We start from the raw sequence: 16,239 nt of genomic DNA, 5'->3' as shown, positions 1-16,239 counted from the left end.
TGCATGCATTGTCCAGATGCAAAGGCCAGGGGTTATCCTTCTTTTCGAAAAAAAAGCACATAACCTCGACATACATTTCACCATGACTTCCTTCATTCCCACCACTAACATTGTGGGGTCGTTGACCCGGCGCCAGACCTGGCAGAGGTCTAAGATGTTGCCTAGCCTCGCAAACAACAGTATCAATAAGGCCATTTGGGTAGACATGCCCCCGCGGATATTTCTCTGAGTGTCACTCAATGCCGTAAAAGAAGTCGTTTTGCTAAAGAGGTGGTGGTGCCTTCCTGCCGCCAGCCGCCACAACACGGATGTGGCTACCAAGATGGCGCCGGTGGTGGGCGGCGAGAAGGACACCTAAGGTGAAAACTAGGTCTTCGGTCCTAGGAGGAGGGTGGGGGTTCTCGGTTGAGGGCATAAAACCTTGCCAGTTCAAATTACAAATCATCTCGGCTAACTTAATTACCATAGGAGGCTTTCAAGAAAACTGCCACAGGTGTGCTGTCTCAGATAATTTTATCAACAACTGTTTTGTTGAACTGTCTCAAATGACGGTCTATCATGTAAGTTCTGTAGTACCGAAAGGTAAGATAATGTGAGTACTAGTTAGGTTGCTGTCCTTGTCTTGATCTTATCATGTTCTGCAAACCACAATCTTTTCTAGCAAGATTTGGTGGCTAGACTGATGGCCAAGTGTGGATGGAGATAATCTAACAAAAGTATACACATAAGTTTTATCGCTAGGTAGTAGGTACAATTTTGGGGAAGAAGATCACTTGGGCTTGCTGGCAATACCCTCCAGCAATGCTCAATCGGATGAAATGCTGATGGAATCTAAACACAGAAGGTCGCATATAGCATAGTAGTACAAATTCAACTATTACTGAGTGGTGTTGTCATTCTACTGTATTTCTACTTTCTCATCTTGAATCAGGACTCGCTCCACAAACGGTAGCACTTTAGCTGGGAAAATATTTGTTGCCCCATTATACAAACAGGGCTGCTTCTTTTCCTATCTTCTTATCCAAAGCTTTCTACAAGGCCTAGCATCTCCACTATTCTCCACACGGGTGCCTCGAACTACATGAACGGTGACAAGGCTCTCTTCGCCCAGCTCGACAAGAACATCTCCAGCAACGTCAAATTCGGTGACGACCCCACCATGGACATCCACCTCCATCGATTCATCGATGGCACGGGCTGAGTGTCACCCAATGCACTGCTGAGAAGCAAGAAGGCAGTAGAGGAGGCCATGAGCTGAGCAGATGATGGAGGAAGGGAAACAAGACGGTGCGTTGGTGATCTGACTCATTTAGCTTCCGGCAGGTCCATATGCGGTATGAGTTGCCTCTGCTATTGCCCCCCCTCCCCTGACTTCGGCCTCCACTTCTTCAACGAGATCGTCACTGACTGATTTGTTGTACCTTCTTCAGTTTCTCATGGACATGATCCAACTGCCAATCCATACCTGAGACCATCAAAGTTGTTCGTCAGTAAAATCATCCTACTTATAGTAGAAGCGTGTTGCAGGCTCCATGCTAACAGAGGTTAAAAAAACGATGATGGGGATTTTACAACAATTTTATACAGAGTTATGTCATGTGAGAGTACTGGAGTCCAGGCTAACAGAGTCCTGGAGTGATGTCAGATTCATAACATACACTTTTATACAGTTCGCTGCTGTGGTATAGTTCTGTTTTTCATTTTTATAAGTAAACATCTTTCGGAACTTCACTTTCCTTTTTTACTACGATATACTTGGCCGGGAGCTGAAACAAATGGCCACCATATAAAAACAGGCAAATACATGAACATAAGGTACGGCAGATGAAATCGGAAAAGGTGCCTGTGTTAATGAAGGTGAAGATAATCAAACAATAAACAGAATGTACCGGAAATGGTAGAGTCGAGCGACCAGCAAATTAATGTGCAGTCATCAGGATCAGGTAGTCCTGGTTGAGGTTGGTTCGAGCAGTCCGCTGTGTGGTTTTACTGAATAACAAACCTGGAGCAAAATAAGAATACTTTAGTAACAAACCTATTGCTAACTGCCTGTCCATTTTTCACAGCGAAACTGCATCACGAGACAGATGATACAGTAACTAGTATATTTATGTTTCTACTACATTTTTAAATCATATCTCATGCTGAACAGTCAACTACAAATAGAAAATACAAGCCAAATTAGTGCACAGCAGAGGAAGGGATGGCATGATAAATTGTTTGTGCGAGCAAGATCATTGGTGCATTACGGTGTTTCTAGTTAACAGCATTTTTTATCGAACCATGCAAGAGAGGAGAGCCTAGCTAACAGCGTTAATATGTGTTGATCAGATAAGCAGAGGGGCTGATTAACAATACTGGACAAGATGGGATGCGTGATTAAGTACCAGAAAACATACTGGAATCTTTTCATCACTTAATCAGAAAGTAACCGAGAAGAAATAATATCGCCAAATACTACATCCCTGAGCCACTGAGAAACTAATCAGGATAAAAACAAATCACCCAAAACAGCATACTATGGTAAGGCTTTGCTCTAGCATAGCTCACGGCCAGCCACCAACTAGAAGAGAAACAAGAAAGAGTGAAAGGTGATAATGCCCCTGATAAACAAAAAAGACTTACCACTTTGCCCTTATGCTTTCCTGCGTCCATCCATCATGCAGGTAGCTCGTGGAAAGCCAAATGGGTATGTGGCACTTGCACAAATGTGCTGGCCACTGCGGGCGCACAAATGAATTGCATTTAGCAAGAAGGTGAGCATGTAAACTAATTATGTAGGCAAAATGCTCCAAAAGTGTACCTTAGAAGTAGACACAGGTGATTAATTCACATCCTGACGATCAATCCTCACCCTTAGCTTCTCTGTTGCTACAATTCTGCATTGCACGGCTAGCTCCTCACTACAGTAGAATAACTTGAGAGATCTGAGAGAAGTTGGGAGGCCCATGTCTGGCAGCCTTGTGATGCTCTTACAATGTATGATAGATAATGTCTCGAGGGAGGTCAGGCTATTAAGATTTGCAGGAAGTGACAAGAGATTCTGGCATCTCCGAAATTGAAGCTCTTGGAGGGAGGTTAGAAGCTGTAACGCTCCCTCTTGTTCCTCCGTTAGGCTCACCAAGCTCTCTCCTCTCCATTCACTAGCCTCAGAGCCGAACTGTAGGAGTCCTAGAGATGTGAGCTGTTTGCAGAAAGACCTGGAAAGGACAGACCCGTCACTGGCCTCAAGAGTTTCCAGTCCAGACAAGGTCGCAGAGGCCCCTTGCTGGTGCGACACGAGCTCCAAAAAGGAAGCTAGGCCAGGGGAGTTAAATACTCTCAGGTATTTCAGGTTTCTACAGAATTGGAGGCCCTCGATGGACTCCAGTGAGTCGCATTTTTCAATTTCCAACTCTTTTAGTGCCGTGCAGCATCCCAGCTGTAGAGATGTCAATTCTGGACTACGCCCTATCGCTAATTTGGTGATGGCAGGAAGGCAGGACAGAAGATGGGATTGGACACTGTCCGTGAGAGCCCTGATCTCAAGTTTATCAAGGGACGGAGGAAGCAGCTGAATTTGATTGCCACCCTGTTCTTGCTCCTGCAGTTTGAGATCCCATGCAGAAGACAGCTCCGGGCTCATCTCAATATCCAAGCTTCGGAGAGAGGTGAGGAACTGCAAACCCTCCAGTACAGCCAGCTGGACACACCCCGTGATCCCTAGCTCCACTAGGGAGGTACAGGAATGCAGCTGTACAGACTTCAAACATGGGCCATAAAAGAGACTTAGCTCTTTGAGGTGGAGAAGGCCTTGAGGAGTGAAGGACCGCAGGCTTTCTTGGAGAGGACTGATAGTAACTTTTTCAAGTGCTGGTGGGAGTAATCCAACTTCCATGGTACCATCATCTTTTGTTTCACCCACCAACGATGAGACCAGCTTGGGGCAACCAAAAAGGACTAGGTCCGTAAGAGAGGTGAATCCTGCGAAGTCTCTGTAACCCCCACAGAACTCCAGATCCAGGCTTAGCTGAATGCATAGCGCCTTGAGAGAACATAGGAGATTATATGGCAGTTTCAATTCATGTTCATCTTGGGCCGAGGTCGTCACTGCTGAAACCAAACTGCTGGTCCCTTCCATTTCTCTAGGTTGACTAATTGATAGAAACTTTATCTGCGGACAGCCAGTTAACAGCAACTCCTCAAGGGACTGCGAATGTGAAAGCAGTTGAGATAGCCACCTCCCAGTTACGCCACATGTGCTAATGTTGACACGTTTGAGAGATGGGGGGACAAGGCTGCTTGTAGATGTGCTGTTTTCCTGGACAACCTCTGGCATAATGTTTGACATAGTAAGATTAGGGCATTCATGTATAGATAAAGTCTCTAAAGCAATGAGCTGGCTAAAAGATTCACTTGAAAGAGAGATCAGATTTGGACAGCTTCTTATTTGAAACAATGTTACCCCTCAGATTATGAAATGCCAAGATACTCTCATCCAGCATACACAACTCATTAGATTCGATAGTGAAATGTCTCCAGTTTATCCTCATTGTTGGAAGTGTCGACACCACTGATGGACAACTCAGAAATCAGAGCAGAAGGCGGAAGAGGATGTGACACTATCAAACATGGGCAATCATGGATGGTGAGTCTACGGAGATTAGACACCAATTCATTCTGATCTCCTTCAGGAGGTGAAGATTGTAGAGGTGGAGAAGTCATTAGACTGCTGCAATATTCCAGGATTGGCATTTTAGTCAACACCAACTTCTCCAGAGAAGGAACTGACACTCTGACAACATGCAGATCCATCAACTCCCAACTCCTTGAGTGCCCCCATTTCTCTTAGTGGAAGGATTGGCCAGTTGCTGCAACATCATTTATCAAAGTAAGTGTCCAACAATTTGCAAATGAACATGAAAAATTAGAGAGAAGGGAATTACTTGATTATATGAGGACACTGCCCGATGGACAGTTTGCTGAGAGATGGAAACCAGGATTTCTGCTCAGCGTCGAAAGAAGAGTAACTCTGGAAAAGAGTGAGCTCATTCAGTTGAGGGCAGTTCTTGATCATCAAAACACTTAAATGGGAAGTCAAATCCATTCCACAAGAACCGGTACATTTTTTCAATTTTGGCATGCCAATCAGGATCAACTCTACCAAGGAAGGAACTGAGAGTTCCATTAAATTCAACATCCTGATCAATGTCAGCTTCCTAAGGGAATGCATTCCATGAGTAGATAGAATTTGCCATTCCCTACACTCCTCCAGATGAAGTATCTGCAGTGAGGTAACTGAAAAGGCACTGGAAAGCCAGGTTGGGGAGATAGCACCACCATATCCAGTTATTTCTAGAGTTTTGAGGTTCTGATGTGGTTGAAGACCATCAAGCACATCCTCTGCAGCCTCAGGTTGAAGGCTCATGCTGCTATTCTCCCATGACAAGAACAATGTTTCTAGATACTCTTTGTGTGTCAGCATGGCTGCCCACGCCTCTTCTTTAGTCTTCACATTTTCAAGTTGAGAAACTCCTAGTGATACAAGCTCATTCATGGACTGAAGTTGTCCTATCTCAAAACTGCCAACATTTTGAACCTTGAATTTTAATTCCTGAAGAGAGGTCATGTTGCTGACACAATCTATTGCGTGGTGCACTTTCTCATGAGCAATAAGATGACGCAGATTCACAAGATTATTCATGTCAGTAGGTACATCAAGATTGCCCGAAATGCCCACATCCAGTACTTGAAGGTGATAACATCTTGTCAAAGCTTGACGAAACGCAGGGTTGCTGACTCTGTATGCTGATATATAGCGAAGATGGAATAGATTTGACGAATTGTATATAGAGCTGATGTCAGCACCTGTCACACTTAGCAACCGTAAACATTTTGCCTCATTGCATAAAGTACGCAATGGCCCTGATAAATGTATGCTGCTTCGCCCAAACAACATCAATGTCCTCAATTTGTGCCAAGACACCTTCTGAAGTATTTTGTCAAACTTCTCACTAGAATTGCTGACATGTTCATCTTTATCATAATCAGCAATTATGATCGACAAATGCCGAACACTTGCTCGAATTGCCCCGGATTTCAATCCATCTATAGTAGCACACTCATTTGATGAAACCATCCCTGCCAATACATGCATTAGGTCATGCATAACATAGTGTGAGCCATCCTTTTGGAAGAAGCCCAAATCTACTAATTTTTCCAAATATTCATGCCCTGTTTCCTCCAGTCTTATGGTAGGATCTTTGCACTGCACAAAATTTTGTGATATCCAGGCATGGACCAATTCTTTCCCATCAAATCCGTAGTCCTCTGGATACAAAGAGCAGTATGAGAAACACCGCTGAAGGTAGACTGGTAGATAATCATAACTGAGCTTCAAGATGGGTAAAATATCATCATCATATCCTTGAAGAGATTTCCGTTTGTCCCGAACTGTCGTCCAATGCTGATAGCTAACTTCTGTGCTCAGAAGTGCACCAGCACTTTGTGCAGCTAGTGGGAAGCCTTTTAGTGCTTTAGCAATTTGTTTCCCAATAGATTGCAAACTAGGATGGTGCTCGCGGTTGTCATTGCGAAATGCACATGCCTTGAAAAACAGCCAAAACTCCTTCTCATCCAGACCAGTCAATGTGATTTCATCCATAGTTCCTATCATTTTTGCCACTGATTTTGTTCTGGTTGTTGCTAGTACCATGCAACCTTTTACTTTATTACTTTTCAATGGAGCCAAGAGTTTAATCCATCCACCCCTGTCCTTCTCTTCCCACATATCATCCATTACAAGCAGAAATCTTTTGTTTCTAATATTTTCTTGAAGTATCTCCTGCAATTTATTCAAACTGCTTTTTTTTTCATATGGTCTATCTTCACATACATGATCTAGGATCTGAAGTGTTAGCCCCACTACATCGAAGTTAGTGGATACACAGACCCATATTAGCAAATCAAAATGATCTTTAATTCTTTTAGCATGGTATACATATCTAACAAGCGTCGTCTTCCCAATACCACCACTGCCAACCACTGGCAGAACATTCAGATCACTAGATCCCCCCTTTATCAACAGATCTATTATCTCGTCTCTCTCTGCATCTCTTCCGTACACCTTAGACTCAATCGGAACAGAAGTTGTCATGCGATGATCCCTGGCAATATTCTGACTCTTACTTGATGTTGCCATGGTGCGCAAGTTCTCAAGCTGAAGAACCCCCTTTACAGAATTGCTATTACTGCATAGAAGATTCACTATTACATTGATCCTCTTGGAAATGCTATCTTTAATCTCAAAAGGCAGCATGTTACAATGAGCAGGCCCCTCTTCTTCACGTTTCCTTTTTCTGCCATGTGAGATCCAGTCAGTTATTTGGCTTGTGGCACTGCATACTGATTTAACAACAGAAGATAGAGTGGATGAAGACACATAGCTTCCCTCAAGATTAGTACCAGTAGGAGCACTACAACCTTTCCCTGCATAAGAAAACTCTCAGTTATTTGGCGACAAGCAAACGAAAGCCACTTAAGCAAAAGCAAATATTATCATGCAAGTGCTAATAATTAATAAAAGTTCCAAAATTTAACAAAAGCTGAATTCAAAAAGATCACAATTAAGCAAGAGATAATCTGAGAGGTGATGCCTACGATATTCAGCTACTCTTGGTTACATATTACGCCTACATAGAAGAAACTGAAAGCAATAAAAATGGAACAGTAGAGAAATATGAAGCACCTTCTGTGATCTGTTGCTCAAGTCGGTAGTAGTCAAGCTCATCCATCACGTCCTCTGAATCATAAAGTAGCTCTCTGAGATCATCCAGTGACAGGGCCAGAGGCATATTGTCAATCCTTCTTCCCTCGGCAGCAGCAAGAACCATCTGCACGTCCCTCATCTGAAATTTGAGCTTCTCCACATCTTCAGCAAGCCCGATTTCACGAGTCCAGGCTTCCATACGTCCAGTAAAGAAGCTGTCAAGGATGCTTTGCACCAGCCATCCTATTGTTGCATCAACCACCGTGCCAAGCAACCCCGACATCTCTCCCGGCACACCTATGGCAGCACAGCAACGGCAGGAGCAAAGGTAGGCCTTGCACAGCGGAGAAACCAAACAGATGGTCTCAGAGGAAAGGAGAGTTTTAGTGAACCAAAAGGCAGGCAGCAATTCAGCAAATGAGAAGAGTCTAACAATGCACCAAAAAACAGCTAACTTTACCAGGTAACACTAGCATCCCTTCAACTGACGCACAGGCCCCTCATGGCAAGCTCAAGGTGGGGTCCGCACGGCCATGGAACTATGGAAGTCCTTGATCAAGTCTTGGCTCCACAGTCGCACTTTTATTGTATGACTGACTGATGGACATAACTTAGCTGTCAGCCACATGGAAAAGACGAGCTTATGGTGTTACATGACAATTACAAAGTATTTTTGTGGAAGCTGAGCCTAGAGAAGAGAATAAAGGATAAGCAGTGGTCCTATAGCAGCCTGGAATCTGTGGACGCATATGTATACTGAACGAATGGTACAAGCAGTAGGGGACAAAACATCACGAAGGGTCACGCTATCGCTAGGCTTAAATTGAATCCTCATTGGATACTTTGATGTTGATGGCTCCTGATAAGTATGCGCAACCTTGCACCTAGCGACAAATTAATGAGAATGGTCTCCACAACCTTGCACCCATCGACAAATTAATGAGAGGCTTGATCTTGAGGGTTTCTATACAACCTTGTATCTATCGACAAAATTTCGGTATATAGAGCACGCGCAGCTATCTAAGCCGGAGCCACGGCAACAACTGCACGTTCGATTCCTTGAATGCGGACCGCCTAGAGATTCCCAAACGGCTATCCTGTGTAGGGCACGCCTCCAAAATTCTGAAGGCAGTAGGAAGTAGGAACCATAGCAAAACCATAGTATGTTCAGTTAACAGGTCAGATGACCAAACAGCACATCCACTTGGTCTCCGTACATGGGTAATCTGGCCTAGGAAGCAACATATATGGTACAAAATCACCACGGACTTTTCATACCCGCGTGCTGCAGACCAGCGAGGGTGAGCCGCCAGGGCCCAGGGCCAGGGGAGCCCCGCGGCAGGATGAGCCCACGACATCGATCCTCCACCACTCGACGGGACGCTGGGATGGAGATCGCCGACGTTGGTGGCTGCGCTTGCTAGGGCCACCACCCGCGCGTGGACCCGGCGCAGATTCTCCGGTGGGGCATTTCCTCGAACACGTCGAGGGCACGAACGCGCTGGACAGCCGCGGCCGGGACGCGGGCAGGCGCGCACGCCACGGTAGACGGGCTCGCGCATGAGTGGCGCGACGTGGTCGGGTGGTGGATTCTAGTGCGGTTACCAGCGGCGCCGAAATGCGCGCTATAGGCGTCTGCTCGAGGTCGAGGAGGAAAGGGGAAGAGAGCGGCGCCGAGGCCGTGATGAACTGCTCTCTCGGCTCGGGTAGCGGCCGGTTACAAAATAGCGCGCCTGTACAGATTCCTATTTAGAAAATCTAGTCAAAAAATCTGATTTTTTTTTACATGTGCACATGAACATATTTTCATGGGGAAAAACTCATGCTTCAGCCTACCCCAACATACATTTCACCATGACTTACTTCATTCCCACCACTAACATTGTGGGATCGTTGACCCGGTGCCAGACCGGGCACAGGTCTTAGATGTTGCCTAGCCTCGCAAACAACACAACATCAATTGGACCATTTGGGTAGACGTGCTCTCGCGTGATGTTTCTCTGCCGTCAATGAGTCGTTCTGCTAAGGCTGCTTCCAATGGACCGGTACTTAGATGGGGTGCTAAGCATATTAAATAGCTTAGCAACCAAACTCCCCAATGCATAGGTGCTTAGTTTCTTGTAGCTAAGCTCTCTTCATTTAATAAGTCCAAGGATCTTTTGTAGTATATAAACTTTGTGGCATATTTGTGCTACGTATTAAGCAAATAATATCCCTTGAGGAAAACACATGAAAATATAGATGACTTGAGTCCATACATAAAGTGCCAATAAGATATTATGAAAATACATGAAATTACACCTACAATTAAAAGTGCTTAAAATAAATGATGATAATAATCTATTTTGGCCCAAACTTTTTCCAAATATGCTCTACCAAATCAGTTTTGAGTGCTCTATGAGTCCCGTGATCTCGGATTCTTGCATCCCTTTGTAGCACCTGGGCGAATACCGGTATGTCGCCGTGTGTGAATACTGATGGTAGAACAATGGATGTACCCGCCTCCTTGTTCAAATCAAGAATATTAGCCGCCGCTTCTTCTTCATCCTCGACTACCATATTGTGAAGAATGATGCAAGCTATCATGACCTTCTGGATATCACCCCAGTCATACAAACGTGCAGGATGACGCAAGATAGAGAATCGACCCTGCAAGACACCAAAAGCACGTTCCACATCCTTCCTTGCCCCTTCCTGATGTGCAGCAAACAACTTGTGCTTCTCTGTCTGTGGCATCGATATTGTCTTCACAAAAGCTGCCCATTCTGAGTATATCCCATCTACAAGGTAATAACCATGTTGATATTCCTTGTCATTTACAAAAAAGTTCACTCGAGGAGCTTGACCTTTCAGCTGCTTGATAAACAATGGTGATTGATTCAGCACATTGATGTCATTGTTTGACCCAGCAATACCAAAGTAGGCATGCCATATCCGGAGATCTCGCGAAGCAACTGCCTCCAGAATAAGACTAGGCCATCCTTTATCACCACGAGTAAATTGGCCCTTCCATGCAATAGGACATTTTTCCCACCGCCAATGCATACAATCCAGGCTTCCTAACATGCCAGGAAACCCACGACCTTCGCCAATGCAGAGCAAGCGCTCTGTATCTTCAGTGTTGGGGCTTCGTAAATACTTTGCAGCATAGGTATCAATCACTCCTTGCACAAAGTTCTTCAAGCAATCAACCGCGGTAGTCTCGCCAATCTTGAGATATTCATCAAGACTATCTGCAGGTGTGCCATAAGCCAATTGGCGTATTGCCGCCGTGCACTTTTGCAGTGGAGAGAGCCCTTCATGGTTAAGCGCATCTGTCCTTGTGGTGAAGTATGGAGACCACTCACCTAGTGCATTGACGATGCGAATAAAGAGAGGTCGTCTCATCCTGAATCTTCTCCGAAATTTTTTGGCGCCGTAGAGAGGATTGTCGCAGAAGTAATCTCGTACAAGCTGTTGATGTGCTTCTTCACGCGGTCTATTCACATATATCCTTGGACCACTCCTGCTAAGTGCTCTTGCTTGAAGAGCCTCAAGTGTTCCCTTCAACTCCACAGCAATCTCCTCGGCGAAGGAGTCTAGCAGGTCCTCCTCGGCTAGGAATTCATCAAGTGTGTATAACTCTGCTGGATATGTAGTGTTTCTGGCATCACTATCATGTTGTTGATCTGTATCATCAGGATCATCTGGTGGATGGTTATACATAGGCCTGAAACATGTAACAAACAAGACAACAAGTGTACACATTAGAATAAGATCGAACCAAAAAAACAGCTGGGCGACACTGTTTAGATTCCTGAACCAGAGAACAATAACATGAAAGTTAAGTGATGAAATTCTAGTGATAAAAACAGAATTGCGTTTGATTTCTTAAAAAAAGTTTGTGTCTAATTATTTGTACGACAAGATAGCATCAGTGCAAATTTTGCTTCATCTACTAAAAACAGAGTAATTTTGTACACCGTAATCTTATTCTGTCTGAACCAATTTCTCATAGAACTTCAAAACTGAACTGAACTCAGTTTGATCATATATAAAATGATTGCTACAGACGTATCTAGATGTAGTATAATCAACTACGTTCCTTCCAACTACAAGTAACTCCAAACTAAACTGAACTGAACCATTGTGTATTATGAGCTGAACTAGTATGTCCTGAAATCAATTAGAACGTTCTGAACTGAACAAAAATTATGAATTGAAATCAACCAGGTCTTCTTGGCCAATTACCAGTCAAATTTTGGCCACAGCCCAAGTCTGATGCAGAGAAAAATCTCATCTAAGCAAGAATGGGAGGGACAAAGCATGAGGCACTCTAGGATACAGAACAAAAAAGTATTCTGATTTGTGAAAGGACAAATACCATCGAGCAGATTGTGGCTACCCGGCGGAGCTACCAGCGACGGCGAACTGAACCGAGGGCGCTGGTGTTGTCCCAGATATCTTCTCCCGCGATTGGCCAGAGGAGCTACCGGTGGCGGCGAGCTGAGCCGAGGGGGTCCCTGATACTTTCTGCAGGCGGTGGTCCATGGAGGCAACGCCTGACAGGCGTGGCAACGTCGCGGGGCGAGGAAGAGGTGGCTATGCCGGGGCGGCGGCGCAGGGCGAGCGGGTGGAGGAGGCCAAAGGGGAAGACGGGGAAAAGAGAAGAGGCGAGGCTGTTCGGCGGCGTGCACGGCGCATAGGATCGAATTAACTGCGTTCCGCCTAGGTACGAGCGCCTGGAATCGTTTCTTCGTGAGGGTACCGATTCGCTCTCTCTCCTCATTAATTAATATGCCACGTCTGATTTTTGCCTATGTGGCAGGCTTAGCACCTGTCCAAGGTGGAGCATTGGGAGGGGCCTAAAGAGGTGATGGTGCTTTCCTACCACCAGCCACCACAACACTGATGTGGCTACCAAGATGGCACCAATGATGGACGACGATGAGGACATCTAAGGGAAAAGTAGGTTTTCAGTCCTAGGAAGAGGGTGGAGATTCTCAGATGAGGGCATAAAACCTTGTCTATTTAAATTACAAAAATCATCTGGGGTAACTTAATTATCATAGGAGGCTTTCAAGAAGAGACCCGCACGAGTGTACTGTCTCGCATCATGTCATGTTACTGGTAACAGTTTTGAACTTTTGTTGAGCTGTCTCGGATGCCAGTCTATCATGTGAGTCTTATAGTACCAAGGATGAATTATATACAATGATGGGTAAGATAATGTGAATACTAGTTAGGCTGATGTCCTTATTTTTCACAAAAAAAAAGTTGATGTCATTGGCTTGATCTTATCATGTTCTGCAAACAACAATCTTTTCTAAGATTCGGTGGTTAGACTTAGCTTTGTCGATGACCAAGTGTGCATGGAGATAATCTACCAAAAAGCATACATAGAAATTGTATCTCTAAGGCCCAAGTTATGGGAGCAGATCACCTGCACTTGCTACTTGCAAGCCATACCCTCCGGTGCCCAATCAGATGCAACTAGATCGGGATCGCGCCCTGGCGCGCGAGGGTGTCGATCAAAGCATTTTGCCGAAGTACGTAATACTATGTCAATAGGAAACCAGGTATAGCATTTGCACGTAAACATGATCAAGCTCGGTGCGTTCATACAACCACGAAATCGTGCCTTGGCGCGCGTTGCCCGTCCAAGCATCGTGACCCAGTGTGTATAAATCTTGTACATCTAGAGAAAATTACATCACTCGTGTATAAATCTTGTACATTCAAAGAAAATTACAACACTCTTTTAGGACTAATCACAAACAGTAGAGATATATGCTAAAAACATGGTAAGCTGAGGATACTAAGTCAATAGGGTAATTAATTTTGCAAGCACATCACAAAATTTGTTTCAAAAAGCCAGATTGGCAGTGCCAGATAAAACAACTGGTTTGCATCAAGTTCAGTACAAAGCAAAAAAGATTCAGGAACCATGCATCATCCACAACATAATATAATTAAAATAGGATTTTTTTACCTATAGTCCATTTCCTTATTTATAAGAGATACACAGAGCAAATAGTCCCATATCTTCAGTTGCGCTACAAAATAAAAGAAGATTCATGTACATATCAGAACTAAGATTATCCAAATTCCATCTCTCGGTCATGAAATATATTCTTCAGTTGCACACCAATAGTTGTCATTCCAGGATAATATCAAATCCAGTCTTCCACATACCCTTTGTCCAAGACCAAAAGAAATGCACAAATGTTGAGCATCATAAGGAATTGTTCTTGGGTCTGTACAAAGCATAATAACCAGTGGCGGAGCTATGTAGAAGCCTGGGGTGCTGTTTCCCCCCCCCCCCCAAACTTTGGACCAAACTATGAACAATTTTTTTGTGGGAGGGCTTAGATGAGATTTTTCTAACATTTTATACCCTCAAACACCCTTGTTTTAGCCTTGGCCCCCCCCAGCAGTTGTTACCTAGCTCCGCCACTGATACTAACCCCATTAAAATTACGTGCATGGAGGCGAGATGCAAGTACGATAATTAACCAACTCAACTGCGTTAATCCTCAAATTAAAATTCCAGAAAGAACTTGATCTTTAAATCCACTTCATCAATGCCACATCTTCTACATGGTTTCTCATCTACTGGTTGTGAGTAGAAAATAGAGCATTAAACCTAGACCCATCCTCTGATTATGTACGTGTCATGCCAGATTACTACACTTGGAACCTTTATATATATATGGGGATAGAATGGGGAGGGAGCAGAGATGGAGGTACCTAGAGGACATGAAGGAGGTAGTAGAGGCATTCCAGGAATTTTTTTTCCATGATATAGATCACGAACACCATCCTTTCACGCGACCACAGCAAGATGATCTGAAATAAGGTGGTAAGCAGATTAAGCAACAATCTTATTTTGGAGAATAGCTTATTTACCTGTTATCACATGCAGTTGAGGCAGTGCCATGGAGCGGTCAACTGCTTACGAGCCAACCTTTTATAAACTCCAATGTATTGAAGGGTTATTAACTAAAAGCACACACAAAATAATAATTTTATGATTCCTGGATATAACTCGCGTCTTCTGGATCAAAAACCATTAACAAACATTTTGGATCAATTTCTGCATAGTGTAACCACATGAAATCTCAATAACTGTGAAAATTGCGGAGTAGCGCATGTTTCAGAAAATGATAAGAGGTTCCCTAATCCCTACCGCAACGTGATGAAGCTTTGAAACTACATATACCAAGATTTTCACTGGACCATTCAAGACTTGGACAAAAGATACAAAAGTTGCATCTAACTCCTCCTTCTAGGGATTCCATAATAATAATAAAATACTTCAAAATATAATAATCCGAAAATCATATATAAGAACAATGCAAATCAATCTTGCAGCACCTCCTAAAACATTTTATAGAAAATCCAACCAAACATTCTCAAGCTATTAGAAACTACTTTAAATAGGTGGTAACAAATTGGTAGTGTAACAAAGAATTAACATCTGTACTTGGATCAGTTCGAAAGCAATTTTAGATGTAATGTCAACACCTATCTGGTAGCAGTCAAAAGCAGCACGGGAATTCCCAGTTGCTTCATGTTCCCTGGCACGCTCAAGATTTTCCTTTCGTGACCTGAACGATTGCATGATTAACATCCAGTAAATAATACTGTAAAATGACTACTTTGAGATTTAACATTAGGTAATGATACTACAACTGCACTACATAGGTAGAGAGCCCCAGATGACCACAATAGTAGCTCGTATACAAAGAATCTTGACAGCTGAAACACATTAGACTATTACCCTCAAAGAAGAGCATACCTTGCACGTTTGACCTCTTGTTCTCTCTTCATTGGAAAAAAAGCCTCCATCAAGTACAAGAATTGGCTTCACACCGTGGTGCCGCAACAAGTTAACCCTATGCATGCAGTACTCAATATGCCTGGTCAAATTCAAGGGGGCAAACACATGTGAGCCTATGGTGCTGCACTCAAGATGTGATAGTGAGTTGCAGTTGTGCATAACTCTATGTTCCTCTGCACTATGGTTCGGTGACAAATGAATTTCAACTGTATCAAAAAAACTACGGTGTAAGAAGACAATTATGCAGAGTTAGTAGTTATAGACATGTGTAGACTTCCCCAACAAAATTTCTACGAGTTGAAATGGTGGATCTTGTTGTTGGGGAACGATGCAGAAAACAAAAATTTTCCTACGGTTTCACCAAGATCCATCTATGAGTTCATCTAGCAACGAGTGATCGGATGCATCTACATACCTTGTAGATCGCGAGCGGAAGCGTTCAAAGAACGGGGATGAGGGAGTCGTACTCGACGTGATCCAAATCACCGGAGATCCTAGCGCCGAACGGACGGCACCTCCGCGTTCAACACACGTATGGTCAGCGTGACGTCTCCTCCTTCTTGATCCAGCAAGGGGGAAGGAGGGGTTGAGGAAGATGGCTCCAGCATTAACACAACGGCGTGGTGGTGGTGGAGAAGCAGTACTCCGACAGGGCTTCGCCGAGCTCTAC

General features: G+C 44.0%; 1 protein-coding gene and 1 pseudogene across 2 annotated transcripts; both read right to left on the bottom strand.

Annotated features, from left to right (window-relative positions):
• Positions 1-703: 703 nt before the first annotated feature.
• On the bottom strand, positions 704-8,198 carry LOC125539741 (putative disease resistance RPP13-like protein 1; annotated as a pseudogene). Its single transcript, XR_015617405.1, has 6 exons — positions 7,727-8,198; positions 4,926-7,467; positions 2,804-4,850; positions 2,626-2,720; positions 1,890-2,002; positions 704-1,465 (listed from the first exon to the last, which is right to left on the bottom strand). The product of XR_015617405.1 is annotated as a putative disease resistance RPP13-like protein 1 (transcript).
• Positions 8,199-10,087: 1,889 nt separating this feature from the next.
• On the bottom strand, positions 10,088-11,155 carry LOC147986745 (uncharacterized). Its single transcript, XM_087540138.1, has one exon. The coding sequence runs from the start codon at positions 11,132-11,134 to the stop codon at positions 10,088-10,090; it is 1,047 nt and encodes a 348-aa protein (XP_087396264.1). The 5' UTR covers positions 11,135-11,155.
• Between the last annotated feature and the right edge of the window lie 5,084 nt (positions 11,156-16,239).

Source organism: Triticum urartu, chromosome 2A, assembly GCF_056163025.1.
Source record: "Triticum urartu cultivar PI428250 chromosome 2A, HENAU_Tu73, whole genome shotgun sequence".
NCBI classification, from domain to species: domain Eukaryota; kingdom Viridiplantae; phylum Streptophyta; class Magnoliopsida; order Poales; family Poaceae; genus Triticum; species Triticum urartu.
This window is presented reverse-complemented; position numbering and strand designations above follow the sequence as displayed.

What these genes read in the sequence shown, in the direction of transcription:
- LOC147986745 (XM_087540138.1), bottom strand. Translation starts at nt 11,134, where the DNA reads ATGAGACGACCTCTCTTTATTCGCATCGTCAATGCACTAGGTGAGTGG.